At 36.9% G+C, this 16,172-nt stretch overlaps 3 protein-coding genes across 5 annotated transcripts; 1 reads left to right on the plus strand and 2 right to left on the minus strand.

Annotated features, from left to right (window-relative positions):
* Positions 1 to 263: 263 nt before the first annotated feature.
* LOC131690822 (chymotrypsin-2-like) lies at positions 264 to 1,973 on the minus strand. Of its 2 annotated transcripts, none has more exons than XM_058976862.1 (3): positions 1,888 to 1,973; positions 1,106 to 1,709; positions 264 to 1,051 (listed from the first exon to the last, which is right to left on the minus strand). In XM_058976862.1, the coding sequence occupies exons 2-3, from the start codon at positions 1,640 to 1,642 to the stop codon at positions 908 to 910; spliced, it is 681 nt and encodes a 226-aa protein (XP_058832845.1). In that variant the 5' UTR covers positions 1,643 to 1,709; positions 1,888 to 1,973; the 3' UTR covers positions 264 to 907. The 2 variants fall into 2 exon arrangements, with proteins under 2 accessions (XP_058832845.1, XP_058832844.1); XM_058976861.1 differs by lacking the exon at positions 1,888 to 1,973 and adding an exon at positions 1,721 to 1,807 and having other exon boundaries at positions 1,106 to 1,665.
* Positions 1,974 to 3,441: 1,468 nt separating this feature from the next.
* On the minus strand, positions 3,442 to 5,525 carry LOC131690351 (chymotrypsin-2-like). Of its 2 annotated transcripts, none has more exons than XM_058976056.1 (3): positions 5,500 to 5,525; positions 3,706 to 4,314; positions 3,442 to 3,644 (listed from the first exon to the last, which is right to left on the minus strand). In XM_058976056.1, the coding sequence occupies exons 1-3, from the start codon at positions 5,512 to 5,514 to the stop codon at positions 3,495 to 3,497; spliced, it is 774 nt and encodes a 257-aa protein (XP_058832039.1). In that variant the 5' UTR covers positions 5,515 to 5,525; the 3' UTR covers positions 3,442 to 3,494. The 2 variants fall into 2 exon arrangements, with proteins under 2 accessions (XP_058832039.1, XP_058832040.1); XM_058976057.1 differs by lacking the exon at positions 5,500 to 5,525 and adding an exon at positions 4,337 to 4,424 and having other exon boundaries at positions 3,706 to 4,280.
* Positions 5,526 to 14,070: 8,545 nt separating this feature from the next.
* On the plus strand, positions 14,071 to 15,564 carry LOC131689576 (chymotrypsin-1-like). Its single transcript, XM_058974768.1, has 3 exons — positions 14,071 to 14,355; positions 14,424 to 14,820; positions 14,884 to 15,564. The coding sequence occupies exons 1-3, from the start codon at positions 14,120 to 14,122 to the stop codon at positions 15,034 to 15,036; spliced, it is 786 nt and encodes a 261-aa protein (XP_058830751.1). The 5' UTR covers positions 14,071 to 14,119; the 3' UTR covers positions 15,037 to 15,564.
* Positions 15,565 to 16,172: the final 608 nt, after the last annotated feature.

Genomic DNA, 16,172 nt, shown 5'->3' on the forward strand with positions numbered 1-16,172 from the left:
CTGCTTCGGGGCTAGGAAGATAGTAACTCGCCAATGCTCGCCCAGCTATATTAGCACTCAGCGTTGCCGTGTCATACTTATTCACGGCAGACAGTAGCGCCTTTTTGATTCCGATTACCATCTCCTTAAGAGGAGGGTGAAGGTTTCAGCGTGAAAAAAAACACTTTTTTGCGAATTTTTTTAGAACTTTGCGTGAAGCAAGTTTATCAAAACTTTTGTATATTAGAGTGTATCATTTCAATAACATGCCGTAATTTTTCTATGCAAAAATATCGACAAACGACTCGGTGACGAAGCTTTTTGTACAACGTCTCTGGAAAAAACATGATTAGCGGTGTTAGCTGCCATTCAAAAACTACTTAACCGATTTCTTTCAAACTTTGCATACACATTCTTTGGTAAAAATACCTAACTCCTACGTTGAGTTTTTGAGATAATTTTTCATTTAAGGGGGTGTTTTTCTTATTTGTGTGTGTTAAATATGTTTACATTACATTTCATGTTGAATTTCGCATATCACGTAATTTTACCCCAAAATGTGTTTGTTTTAAATGTTGATAGGTATAATTTTAGGGGCTTTTAGTTTTTGTAAAAATAAATGGACCACGGTTAGCTGGTGAGATCACACGCGCCGTGAATACTTTTGATGTGTTTCACTGCTTCAATTTTTTATTCCAGTTAGTCTAGAGCTGAAGGATGAAAACTGTATTTATATTGTATAATGTATCATCTTTGTCATCATCAGATCATTTACATAAATAATTGGAAGTGTAGGACGCAATATAGCTTGCGTGCATTTTGTGTACCTTTGAGATAGCAAAACTGTCTCGTTTACAACAGATCTTAACGAATGGAAATGAAATAGATTGAAATTGTCAGAAAGTTTAGTCAATTTCGGCAATCACATTTAGTTATTGATATTAGTACGAATCCAGTCATGGTAATATAATACTCGAGCATATACGCCTGGAAGCCTCAAAGCTCCATTCTTCATAAAGTTTACAACACCAACCAGTTTTCCTTGATACGTCAGAGGGCTGCCAGAATCACCCTGAAAACCAAATTACATTTCAATTTCACAGCTAAATACCATAAAATCACTCACCTTACGAAAACCTTCTCCAGCTTCAGAAGCCGTGCATATATGTTCAATACCAACTGCCGTTGAATTACCGTGAAGCCGTTTGCACTCCGCGTAGCTCACATGTCGAACGTCTATCGTTTGTAGCTGCGTCGGAATCGGTCCGTTCATAGATGTCAAACCCCATCCGGTTACGGTCAAGGTCGCATTTTCCGGAACGTCTTTTGTGTAACACTGAATAGCGGTCACATTGTCATTGAACTCCAGTTTTAAAGCCAGCCTGATCAATGCGATGTCATTGTGGTACTTTGGCTTGTCGTAACGGATGTGTACTATTGACTTTGCCACTTTATATCTCTGACCACCTTCTTCAAGACTGTTTGTTCCAACTAGAACTTCCAATTGCGATGAGTTTGTCCCGTCAATACAATGAGCTGCAGTCAGTATCCAGAGATCAGCGATAATGGAACCTCCACATATGTGCCCAGAAGTATCTTGCAGGGACACCTGATAGGGAACTGAACCCGGATCAGCCTCACTACCACCTGAAATTTTGGGCATGCTGTCGTCCCTGCATCCAACGACTGGTTATAGGATGAATTTCAGAGTTCATTGTTCAAATAAACAACTGTTCATTACCCGATCCGATCAGCAAACAAAAGACGAACACGCTTGTGAATTCCATGTTATGATAGAGGTTTCTGCTTACGCTTAATAACTATTGATTGAGTTTTTGGTACTTGGTTTATTCAAGCACTTGATTATATAGGCAAGCAAATAATGTATGCAGTCACACATTCACTTACCTATTATAGATTATTACGCTGTAAAGAGAGGTTAATTATAGCTTTAAACGTATTCAATACTTTTCCTAGTGCATTTATTAGCTCAAGATTACGTAAACATCTTAGTTTATTACAACACGTTTTGACATTTAGTCCTTAACTGCCAAGAAAATGCACATTTTTTATATCCCATGCATTGCAACAACTAGGAGGCCATACACTTATTACGTAAGGCTTTTTAGAACTTTTCATCCTCTGCCTCCCCCAGATAAGAGTTTATAAGGTTTTGGTGAACTTCCCCTCCCCCCTACATAAGATCTTATCATTATTTTTGTAGTTAAAAAATTATAATATTACTTCATTATATTCTCGACATACCTACATGTGATTAGGGTGTATAAGGCAACTGTCAAAATTCACTAAAACTGAAAATTAAAGACAATACGTTACTCTCTAATTACATATGTTAGTAGTAAACAAAAGAAAAAAGTATTATCTTTCATCAACACCTGTAAACTGTGTTCGTCCGTAACGGTTTGTCCAGAATTCCCCTTCAAAGAGAACTTTGACAGTTGAATGCAGGACAAAATTTAACTATAATCATCTGCAGTAATTTTATTTGAATCCTGATCTCGCCCGGTATAAATTTCAGAACAACTTTTGGGAGATATTCAGAAACTCCGATTTGGTCCATATAATTAGTTATATTCTACTTTCTTTGAATCTATGTCCTTGACATGAAAGAACTCAAAAGAATTTCTAACCTTCTCTGGTGTGAATTTATTCTGAATTTCAACTATAACGCCTATATATATATATATATATATATATATATATATATATATATATATATATATATATATATATATATATATATATATATATATATATATATATATATATATATATATATATATATATATATATATATATATATATATATATATATATATATATATATATATATATATATATATATATATATATATATATATATATATATATATATATATATATATATATATATATATATATATATATATATATATATATATATATATATATATATATATATATATATATATATATATATATATATATATATATATATATATATATATATATATATATATCATTGACAATCACATGACGAAAATTTTCAGATTTTTGTCGATTCTAGAATACACACAGAAAAAAATCTTGGTAAAAGTAAGAGTGATCCGCTCTTAGCAAAAAACAACCAACGCCTACTATTAGGTTGAAAGTAAAACTTTTAAATTAATCAACAATAATAATCAAAATAAAAGTTTTCTATTTAAGCTAATGAAGAATAGTAATTAAAATAAAAGTTTTATTTTCAAACTAAGAGTATGCGTTGGTTGTTTTTTGCTAAGAGTGAAAAACTCTTATTTTTACCAATATTTTTTTTTCTGTGTGTAGAAAAATTTAAAAAATTGATAATCTGGATGTACATGATTGGAGCTGTGTAAACATATTGATTTTAATTTTTGTGAAAATTGTATTGTCAGGATGAAATCCAATTTCTCTCGGGAAAGAAAAACATATTGCAATAAATCCGATTTTAATTATTACATTTATTGAATAATTAAACTGATATTTTTTCACGACTACGAGTAATTCTTGATATTTGTGGTAATCCATTCATGGTAGTAAGAAACTCGAGAATATACGTCTGGAATTCCTCTGGCGCAAGGAACTCCAAGGCTTACCACTCCAACCAGTTGATTCTGATACGTTAGTGGACCGCCAGAATCGCCCTGTTATTAACAAAAAAATTCAATTTTTTTTAGTATATCTCAATATAAAAAAAATACTGACCTTGCAAACTCCCTCTCCGGTTCGAGTGAACGTGCATACTTGTCCAATATCTAAGGATGATTTATTTCCCCAACGCTGCTGGCACTCTTCATTGTTCACATATTGCAGTTCAATTGTTTGCAGATTAACAGGAACCGCATCGCCCAAAATTGATGTCCTACCCCATCCGGTTAAAGTTAAGGTGGCATTTTCCGGAATAGTTTTCTCCGAATACGGAATGGCACTCACATTGTTATTGAATTCCAATTTCGTTTCCAATTTGATTAATGCAATATCGTTGTAGTACATTGGCATATCATACCGGTTGTGGATTATAAATTTTTCCGCATCGTACCTCTTACCGCCCACATCTAGACTGTTAGTTCCGACTAGGACTTGGAGCTGCGTCGGTTTACTCTTAAAAACACAATGAGCCGCGGTCAATATCCAACTATCTCCGATGATGGCCCCACCACAGACATGGAACGAGAACTGTTGTAGGGACACCTGGTACGGAGCTGCTCCGGGAGCAGCTTCATGGCCACCCACGATTTCTTTGATGTAGTCATTGTCACCGGGTTGCTCATCACCTGCGACTATTTGTAGGAATTGTTTTGAAACTATCAATGCCTAAAATAAATAAAACAGTTACCTGAGGCCACTAGAGCACAAATTATTATTTTGATTTTCATTTTGTGCTCTGATTTTAGTTTAAGCTCAGTTTGTTAAATGGGATGCTTTTATATACATTAGGTTTTAAGTGCTTAACTTTAAAACGAATCGTTAATGGTTATTGTTTATCGCTGTCCGGAACAAATGCATGCCAGATAGAATCTCCATGACTTGATTTAACAACTACTTTGCAAATAGCACATGCCAACTCATAAATTCGACAGTAATTAATGAGTACTCTCTCGGACATTGTCTGGGTTGTAAAAGTATTATTAGTTTAGATAAGTATTTTTCTAATTGATGAATATACCACATAGAAGCCACCAACTCTGACGAAAAAATCCGGACACCTTTCAGCAACAAAGCGTAATTGTTCACCCCATTCAGGTAGATGGTTCGCATAGTGTACGGATTTTTTCGACAGAGCTGGTCAGCTTAACCATATACAATATATTTTTTGCTTCAAAATAAGACCAAATACAAAATTTAAGCTCCATCAAGGGAGCGGGCATAGAGTAATTGGTAAATCGATTGCCTTGTACGCAGCTCATCTGGGTTCGATTCCCAACCCCGCAAATAGGGTTAGAGATTTTTCTAAAAAGAGATGCAAATAACCATAAGTTTAAACATCTAGATTCCAAATAAAACAGCTCCATCTAATTATGGTCTTTAACTGAATGTTACAATATAAGTTTCCAGCCTTCTTCTTCTTCTTCGTGTTCTATTTATTTTCCGTCGGCCTATCTCTGCTACGAGGCCAAACACCGACATCAGAGAGGTGACTCCACTATCTGGACTACATGAGTTTACTTGCCTTTCGTAGGATGACGTGAACACATATTTTTTTCCTCAGAAAAATCTTAACGACCTCGGCTGGGATTGTACCCAGACCAACTGGCGGTCACGTTTACCACTCAACCACCGGAGCTGTTGTTTCCATCCTTAAAACGTCAAATTATTTTCATTCGATATTTTAAAAAAATGTTTACAGGTCCTTGTTTGTCACTATTGATTTTTATTTAAAATAAATGCGCTAAGCGATAAGCATTAAAAACTCAACAAGCATCCTTCTTTACACCTCAGATCGCACAACTTATACCTAAACAATCGATACAAACGATTGAATAAATCACTTCACTCTACCTTCCAACGTCGCATCAAGTACAAGCTTAGAACCAACCTGAAAAGTTTCTGGAACCACGTCAACCAACAGAGAAAGGAAACTGGACTTCCCACTCATGTGTCGCTTGATGACATTCAAGCGTCTAACTCGATCGACATTTGCAACCTATTTCGTAAGCACTTTAGTAGTGTTTTTCCGATGAAATTTTAACCAGCCAGCAAATTTCTGAGGCTGCCACCAACGTTCCTCTACGCCCACCCATGTCATCCTGTCATTAGGACTTCTACAATTAGTTCAGCATGCACTAAGCTGAAGCCCTCATCTAATGCTGGACCAGATGGTATCCCTTCTGTTGTTCCGAAAAATTGTGCTAATAGTTTCCTGGTGCCTTTATCAATGCTATTCAATATCTCTTCATTCAGGAACTTTTTCCGGATTTATGGAAAAAATCTTATATCTTCCCCATTCTCAAAGAAGAAGACAAAGGTGTTGTCTCGAACTTAATGTCGTACACATCTTTCACAATGCGTTCCTTGTAAACAAGACTACAAGTAGACGCCATATACACCGACTTTTTGGCAGCTTTCAACAAGATCAACCACCAGATAACTGTTTCTAAACTAGACAGGCTTGGATTCGGCGGCTCTTTTTTGAATTGGCTTCACTCCTATCTATCTGGACGAGAAATTGTTGTAAAAATTGGAGACTGCACGACCTCTCGATTTGCTGCCCGCTCTGGGGTTCCTCAGAGTAGTCATCTTGGACCTTTCATATTCTTGCTCTACCTCAACGACTTGAATCTCTCGATAAAATGTATGAAATTATCAATCGCCGATGATTTTAAACTATTCCACCTTATTAAAACATCCACCGAAGCTGAATTCCTATAGTTCTATAGCTCGATATATTCATAAATTGGTGTCATGTCAACAGGATGGAACTGAATGCTTCCAAATGCTCAGTCATATCTTTCACCCGCAAACATTCCATAATCAAATTCGAATACAATATTTCTCAGAATGTTCTTCAACGTGAATTGTCTGTGAAGAACTTGGGAGTTCTGCTAGATTCAAAACTGAATTTTAAAGAACACATAGAATACACCTTTTCCAAAGCTTCCAAACTTTTAGGATTTATCTTTCGTGCTACAAGAGAATGCGTTTATGTACACTGATTAAAAGCGTTATATTGTACTTTGGTTCGTTCTACGCTTGAATATGCAGCTGTTGTTTGTGCACCTTGTTACCAAACCGATATTCAACGCATCGAAGCTGTCCAACGCAAATTTGTCCGATTTGCACTTTAGCGACTTCCATGTAGAGATCCGTTAAATCTCCCGTCCTACCCTGATCGCTGCAGGCTCATCGCTCTTATCTGTTCGTCGAGATGTTTCCAAAGCAACTTTTATCGCTGGTCTTTTTCAATCACGAATCGACTGCCCTGACCTTCTCTAGTTATTGGATTTCAACATCCATCCGTCGTCGTAGCCTTCGATCCCATCCATTCTTTCGTCTTCCTATTGCCAGAACCAACTATGGCCATAATGAGCCATGTGTCGTTTATACAACCGATGTTCACACGTCTTTGACTTTCATCTTTTCCGTACCGTCACTAAGCGATTTTTTGTTAACTTCTTGTCAGCGTTTGTCCCTATTTTAGTGATACTGGTTCAAAATTATAGTGTTAGTTGCAGAAATAAGCTGTGTAATGTATCATTTGGATGTTTGTAATCTGTTGGTACAAAAGATGAGGAGGTTTTATGCCCGCTGGTGAAAGGGTTTGAATGAAATCTAGCTGCAGGGGGCTTTTCATTGCTCCAAATAAATGAACAAAACAATAAAATGGTATCTGATAGAAAGGGTTAGCACCTTTGGAAGTAAAACCAACAAAACAATAGAGGATGAAGGAAAGATGTTGCGCTGCTAAGCTTTACAAATTCTTACCATTTGGGCCCTTTACCCCATAGACCAGTTGCAAAGATGAGAGCAAAACACGAGCAAGAGAATTTGCCATACGGCTGTTCGACACAAACGTAGGCAGTAATAGATACGCTACAGTACAGCGTATAACAGTTCGGAAGCATGTATTAGAGCATGTTCAGGAGTTCTAGATTCATAATTTTGACAGTTCTATTATATAAAATTGAAAATTTTAAAACTAGAACTTGCTGTCCCCAGCAGCAGTTTTAGCGGATGATCTGTTCAGTTTAAAATTAATGTCTAGCCATTCCTTCAGCGTTACTGCATTCAAATTTATTTTTCCCCAGTCTATCGGGTCTAAGTGTCTGTGCTGAAAACTTTGCATGCATTTAACATACAGTTCTAAACGTGTTTTAAAATCAGCAACAAATAGAACGGAGTCGTATAACAGTTTTAAATTTTGAAGCAAAACTGTTCGAAATTATAAAACAAAACATGTGGCTTGGGATGTGAACGTTTCAGTTCCAGTTTTACTTTGAAACTCCTATACAAAATAAAACGCTCCTGAACATGCCCTTATCAAAAGTATTAGATTTGTGTCTTGGAAAATAAATATATAACGCATATTTTTGTATCTAATTCTTTTTTATAATGTTTAATGTGATTAGGAGGAAAATTAAACTAAGCACACGTAAATTATATTCAAACGGACTAAATAAATACCTAAGCTTTAATATGTAACACAAAACATCAAATTACACACGTTAAGAAAATAGGAAACGCTCGGGATTGGAAAACCATGGGAAAGCAGGAATGCCAAACGGGAGAGGAAAATTGCGAGTGGGAAGAGCGAAGCTAATACTGGGTTAGGATAGAAATAATTCGAATCACTTTTGCTAAAGACTTCAAGAAAGGCAGACATCAAAGTTAAAAGTTTAAGAAGACAGACAGTTGGAAATATTTAAACGTAAAGCTATAGTGAAGCAAATAGAGGAGTGATAGAAAGTGAATTAAATAAATACCGAGAAGGAATCAGGTATGAAACGAAAATTAAAGTAGTCCCAGTAGCAAGCCCATAAGATCTGCCTCCCTCGTCAATATTATCCGCTTGCTGGACCCATTATATTAGATCCTAAAGCCATCGGAGTGGCTTATAGTCCGAGCGTGGTGTTCCTGAACGGCCCGTCGTCGATAGTGGCACCATCATCGCTAAAAGCGAGTCAAAAGTACCCACGAGCTCACTGAACCAGCTACGAGGTTCCACCGAGACCTACAAGTCATCAGCAGGTAGCTGAAACCAGCTACGAGGTGCCAGAGTGCCCTTGAATCGCCGGCCTGTCGCCAAAGATAAGCCGTTAGAAACAGCAGTGATCGCTTATCGACGCGCCCGCCAGAAAGTGGCATCACTGGTCGCATCGGACCCAGCCACCCAACAGCCCACGTGTAGCATCGCCATACCAACAGCAGACCATCGTAGCAGCATCCCGTCGTCGTAGCCATCGCAACAGCAGTCGACCCCAGCGTTCGCCGGCCGGCCTTGTATACACCTACACTCACACACAAAATTGTAAGTTACAATAAATAATTGAAAAAAGTGAAAAGACCGTGTTTGTTCTTCTGATTGGGACAGAGTGACATTGAGCCGACCCTGAAGCCCCGTGCCACAAGCTCGAGCTAGCCAAGAAAAGAGGCCTTCGGAGCTTGACCAGGGACTAGGGGCTATATAAGTCGCGACTCTTCAGGTCCGGCCAGTAACAAAATTCGAGTTGTTTCTAATGCTAAAACTGATCGGTGCACCGCGGTGGTCCCATCCGACCTCTCGGCGCTTCTCAGTTCTCGTGTCGTCGCCGAATTGCTCAGTTGTGGCTTTGGAAAGCTCCTTCATAACCAACAATTCGGAGGTATGTCTCCTCCCGTATTCTAACTTATGATTTCCGACCATTTTTAGTTTTGACAGCTGTGAAGTTGATTTTGAAGCTGCACGGAACTTGCCTTAATAGTGTTTTAGTTTACATGAAAAAATCATAGGTAGGTTTTTTAGATTCTTTGAGCCCTAAGGTCCAAATGCAGTTATCAATTTAAAACACATTTATCCTTCTGTGTAAACGACAAGTCATTTTATAAGGAAAGTCGTGTCCGAAATCGACCTCCAAAGCCATCAACACCGCTGATGGCATCAAGTCTTGAGCAGTTTGTGCCTATCCCAAAGGTTCCGTCACACAGTCTGAAGAATAAAAGTCAACCGCGGAGTCGAACATCAATTTTGACGTCAGATGCTGAACCGGGAAAAGTAAATGAAAAGTAAAGACGACAGATGAAAGACTCAAAGCTAAAGAAGACAAAAAAAAATCACAAGAAGATGCCAAACAGAAAGAATATGAACTGAAAAAAGAAAAGAAGGTGCAGCTTAAAGAGAAGCTACGACACAAACAAACAAAGAAGAACGAAGATTTTTTTTCTTGAAGTAAACCATTGAAGTAAAACAAACCTAAAACCTTGCGCAGCTACTTTGTTAAATCTCCCCTCCCCCAAACCAAAATAAATTACATTGAAGAAAAAAATTATGGCTACCTGATTTGATCAGTACATTTTGAATCTATTATTTTAAGTATCATGAACTTTTGGAAAATTGTGAGAATGGGATCCAGATCTGCAACTGATCTATCAGTCAGAATTCCATAGTTGTAAAATCACACCAATACCAAATACCGGCATGAAAACACTTCAATAGAAACTCATTCCAGAGTTCTAAAACCAATAATAATTCTTAGATTTCAATCACAGAACTCAAATGGATATACCGAAATACAAATTAGGGAAAATTTTTGAATGGGAAGCGAAGTTGGAATAGGTTGAAGTCCATGAAACATAGAACTGCTCATCGAAAAATTGCATAACATTCAACATTTGCTGAACATGCTTTTATTTTAGGAATGCATAGAGTTGATACGAAATATGATTAATGACGAGAATAATTTCTGAAAGCAGAAAGACTTTTTTTTTTTTTAAAACACAGTTTCCCATATGACTAGCAGATCCTGATCGCTTTAGATTTTTGTTGCATTATCAATTATATGAATAGGTGAAATAAATGTTCGAAAACAACTTAAGGCCAAGAACACATCATTTTGAAGCCGGCCAACTCGGAAGTTTAGAACGTAAACAATACATCATCTGATTAAATAATTTTAGCGGGTCATCCTCCTAGGAGTAATTATGAAGAATTTACTTTTCAAACAAATTTAATTCGAAATTTAATATCTTCAGCAAAGTTTTCAAGATTGATATTACAAACCACTTTAATTAAGACATGAATGCTTTGTGTTCGGGGTATCGAAAGGCTATTTATAACAGAAAACCTTTGAAATAAGTTATTGTGATATTAATGTTTATGATTAATCTCTTCCAGGGGCGGATCCAGAAAAAAAATTTGGGAGGGGTCCGAAATTTAAAACCGAAATGAACATTGTACACTTCGTAATACTTAATAAGTTCATTTAATGAATATCAGGTTTGTTGGTCAAATTTGGTTTGGAATGATTTTGGGTTTGAAGCTAATATAAAATTTAAACTAATTCAATATTTCTCAACCAGTAAAAAAAATGCGGAGGGGATCCGGACCCCCAGGACCCTCTCCCTGGATCCGCCACTGATCTCTTCTGCTGAATATAAACAATAAAATTTACATTTTATCCAAGGTGTGCGTCGCCGCCGATTTCAGGTAAAAAGTGTTCAGCGTCGGACAATTTTTACCTGAAATCGGCAGCGTGGCGCTGCGGCGCGAACCTTCAATAAAAAGCAATATTGAAAGAAATGGATTCAAGAACATTTCTTAAATATCAATTTATAACTCGAATGCTCATACATATAGTATTCATACCTTCTACAAAGTTGTTTTAAATGACAGTCTCAATAAATTTACTAAAGACGCAAAGTCTGTTATTAGTTTTTTACTACTAGGAGAATTAATTACTTCTGATATAATAGAAGATGCGCTGTTTTATGTTGGAAAACTTCAAAGGTTTCGGAATTATGTCATTTTGACAGTAAGTTCGGTTTTCACCAAACTCCCATAAAACCGAATTTCTGGCTACGCCAATGATTTCAAGTAAGTAGAAACAAAGTCGTCCTACACTCGTCCTTAAGGAACTTCTTTGAATACTGTCTATTATAATACTTATTATTGATTGTATTCGATATTAATACCATACCATTTTTGGAGGATATTTTTTCCATTGCATTAAACTACAATAAATTTTTGGTAGTTTTTTAGGGATTGATTTAACTTCTTTTAAAATTTGGCGGACCTTCTTCCATTCGTGCGTTTGCTACGATAGTTTTTGTTAAAATGAATTGGTACGCCTAAGGGTTTATATATGTTGCGGATCGAGAAAGTTTGGGAATATTCATCATTTTTTCTAATCAGTATTAAATAAATTTATTTAACAAACTTTCCATAATAAGGCTGTGAATGTTATAAAGTATTTGAAATTTTTTTATTGAACTATTTTTAATAAACGGTGTAGTGACCGTCGCCCCACAATGCAGTTTATTTTTCATGGCTTGCGGTGAACATGATGTCTCGCGAATCGAATCGCTGAACTGAAAATTATAGAATAGACGCTACTTGCTAGCATTTTTTTTACTGATTTAGCACTCTGGAAGTCGCGAAAATGGCTCAGAACGAAAACCGAAAGTGCCCTAAGACGATTTCGATAGATTTTCAGAGTTGCGTGCATCATATTCGCAAAAAATATATGTCCCAGTGATGATAATGATTTTCTCTAACTGGTTTTGAGTGTTTTTCCTTTCTCATGATGAAAGGTTATGCAATCACTCTGAAAATTGTTGACGTCTCTTTTATTTCCTCTTTTATGGACTGGGAACATGTTCACTAAAACGTTGATGTACCTTTTCAAAAGTACGAAAGGGAAACCGTCGGATCTTGGATTGATGGACGATTTTCTCGTAATTCGTCGTTATGATTTTCTTGAAGGTTATTGTTGGGCACGTAATAAGTCTCCTGGTAGCCGGACGCCGAGACACTCCTAAAACCGGGAATAATGCGTTCATTTCAGCACAATTTTTAATCGAATACCTCACTATTTCAAACCTCTTTCCTCCTGTGAAACTTGTGGAGTGCACTGTATGGCCGTTAGGTTTACGTGCGGGCCTGGCCAGTGCCGGTATTGATCAAGAAACAACTTGGAGTTGTTCATTGAACGATGATTTGCTTCTCCCAGGCATTACTGATTTTCTGTGCAATTTCAGCTGGTTCGGATCAATAACGGAGTTTGAACCTAGGGAGGTGGTACAAACTCAAGCTAATGGACATCACATGATCGTAGATTTTTTTATATTCGTGCTTTTAACAGAACTATTCGAACATTTTATCAAATTCCTAGTATGAGCTACATCATTTCTGGCGTATGTTCTGAAAACCAGAAATTTTTTTCCACTCCTTGGCCCCTTCCGAATTTTCGTGCTTGTCCCCATCAAACTCAGAACACCAAGGTTCAAAGCACTGGTGAGCAACCATCAGCTTCATTAACCAGAATAACAATCATCCAACATGTATGCAATTATTTGACAAACCAATAAAAAACTTTTGCTGCATGAAGCTTTTTGCCTCCAAACAAAAAGCGCCTTGATGAATGGTATATTTTTCTTATATTCTATTTTTAGACGTGCACGCTAAAATCGATAAAGTTAATAAAATAATGTTATAATGCTAATAGCAGTTTTATCACACGTTGTTACATTTATTATATATACTGGAGAAAATTTGAGGCTTTTTTTCAAAAAGACATATCTGCAAAGATTGACTCTCATTGTTTACTTTTTCTGCTGTTAATAATTCGGTAGCTTTAATATCGGCGCACACCTCCATAACACCTCTGTAAAATAATTGAAAAGTGCTATAGCGACACCGTTAAAATCGAAAGAGAAAGTAAACAGAGAGAGTAACTCATTGCAGATATGTCATTTTGAATAAAAGCTCTAGAAATGTCTGTTACATTTTTTGATATTTTAACTTTGGCGAGATCAGAGTTTAACATAACTTGTTACAAAAAATCGTCGTAACAGAGTAACACATTCCGCAATAATTTTTTTATCTCATTCTGATCGGGAAGCGCTCTAGTTTCAGTTCTTAATTCTAAGTCGCGTTGAAGTTGAATAAACACTTTTGAAAGTATGTAGGTACTTAAAACAAAGGCATCTTTTTTTATTTTTTTTTCACCCGCCGTTTATTTTTTAGGCTATTTATTCGCTTTTCCTATGATTTGGCTTAGTCTATGAAGTGGTCGCATGCTGATTTGAGCATTTATCTGTGTCCTGCCACTGGCCCATGTGGTATGTATTATCAGGAACATCGCAAAACATCACGTCCTAAATATTTTCAATCGATATAATATCCGAATATAGTGATAACAGTTATAAGAAATGTCTCATCACGCTGTTAGGTGGATTAAAAGCGTGTCTATTCATCAATGCCTTTCGGTACTCGAACTCAAGTTCAAAACACTATACAATAGATGGCATCTAGTTTCGGATCCCCTTTGCAATCTGGACTAAGGACCTCGATGCTAAGCCAGTTTCCTTGACTAACGTTGAGTGCTTTTAAATTTCCTATAAATATTGTAGACAGCAATGTGACTGACATCAGTTCGATTCTATTGACTTAAGTGAAATAAAGTCTTTTTCGAGCGGTGCTTTGACAATGATTACAAATCTTCCACATTTGACATTCATCCAGCTAACACTGCTGGTTGGCGCATTATCTCAAGCGGTTCAACTGGATGATAACTACGTGAACCGAGTTGTAGGTGGACAGGAAGCAGCCAATGGCTCCGTTCCGCATCAGGTGTCACTTCAGATAGCTAACTTTGGACACATGTGTGGAGGGGCTATCATTGCTGATCGTTGGGTTCTAACCGCTGCACATTGTGTTGATAGGTAAATTACTCCACACTGTTATACACGATTTGATTATGTCTAGATGACGATTTTGTTCTGCATTTCAGGCAAATTCCAGAGCAGATGAGTGTTCTCGTTGGAACTAATAGCCTAAAAGAAGGAGGTAGCCGCTACGAAACTGAAATGTTGATTAAACATGAATACTACAATAGCCCTCAATTCCACAACGATATTGCGTTGATTCGTCTAAAGTCGAGCCTGCAGTTTACCACTAATGTTAAAGCGATTGAGTATTCTGAACGAGAGGTTGGCGCTGGCCAGGCGGTTACTCTTACTGGATGGGGAAGGATTTCGGTTGTAGGACCCACTCCAACCAAGTTACAAACGATCGCCCTGCAGTCGATTAGTAACGATGAATGCAAACAGAAATCACCGGGATTAGACAGTAATGTTGATATTGGACATGTTTGTACTTTGACCAGAAGTGGAGAAGGGGCTTGCAATGTAAGTTGTGTGATAGCATTACGCAGAAAATAATTGCCTAATTTAATGTTTTCAACGATGCAGGGTGATTCCGGAGGTCCACTGACATTGAACGGAAAGCTGATTGGCGTGGTCAATTTCGGTGTTCCCTGTGCTCTAGGGTATCCTGACGCTTACGCACGTGTTTCTTACTATCATGAATGGATACGCACAACAATAGCAGAAAATGTAATTTAAATGTTTGCCTAAATTAGTTCAAAAATGTTCCCGTTTAATTTTGTACTCGCGAGCCACGTTAGATCGGCGGTTTGTGAATATGTGCACGGAAAATTAAACAACTATAAAATGTTGGTCGCCGTCCAGTGGCGGCGCTAAGCTTTTTGCCGCTCGGGGCAGAAAGTTCAATTTGCCGCTAGTTACATATTTCTGACTAACCAAACTATCTAATCAATACAGTTTTCCGCGTATGTTGATGAAAATTGGTACAAAATAGTTAACAACAAGGATTACTTTGAAATTTATCTGTTTTTTTTACACTGGATGTATTCGTTTTATGAAAACTAATTAATGAAAAACTTGGTAGCGTCGCTATGAATTTCATTTTTTGGCAGATTTTTTATAAACAATTAATAATCTTGCGGAATGAAACCCTTTTCAGCCATTTTCTCGATAAAACATATATTGCACCTAAAATAATTTATTGGTTTTTTTTATTCAACCTTCAATAAAGAAATTGATATATAGTACAAAAGCCCGGACCAAATTAAAAGGGAGGAATTCCCTTTGTTTTTTTTATTTTTTTTTAATTTGGATTCAAAAGAATAAAACGCATTCAAACTTGACTAAGTAGCCTTGCATCAGCGTTACGTATTAATCACGGTGAGCAAAGTGAGGCTACAACTCTGTTCATAAGATCGCACTTAACCGAGTTGTGTTCGACAGCGTACTCCTTTGCAGATTTTTATTTATGAAATTCCAGTACTCTTTCCCAAACTGAAAATTGCAGCTTAGTGACATCTTAGAATAATACCAAACATAGCTTTTGGGGGATTTGATCGGGAGCTTGAGGAAGGGCTTTTGGGTTTGTTTAACTCCGTAATAGGCCGCCCGTGTACCCGGGTACCCCCAAAACAAAAATACTCATAACTATTGCATTTTTCATCCAATCTGGACACATTTGGATGTTTTAAATTCCGGAACTCAACCACTTTTAGAATCTGTAAAAATGCATCTGGTTCCCGGTTTTTCGAATTTCCGGAGGTAAGTTCCAATACTGAAGATATATAATGAATAATAATATAATTGACCCCGCAACGCTCTTTTCGAAGCAGGTACCTGCAAAGCCGTGAGTGACCGTTCCGGGGTCAAATCGT

Source organism: Topomyia yanbarensis, chromosome 3 (genome assembly GCF_030247195.1).
Source record: "Topomyia yanbarensis strain Yona2022 chromosome 3, ASM3024719v1, whole genome shotgun sequence".
In the NCBI taxonomy this organism is placed as follows: Eukaryota; Metazoa; Arthropoda; class Insecta; order Diptera; family Culicidae; genus Topomyia; species Topomyia yanbarensis.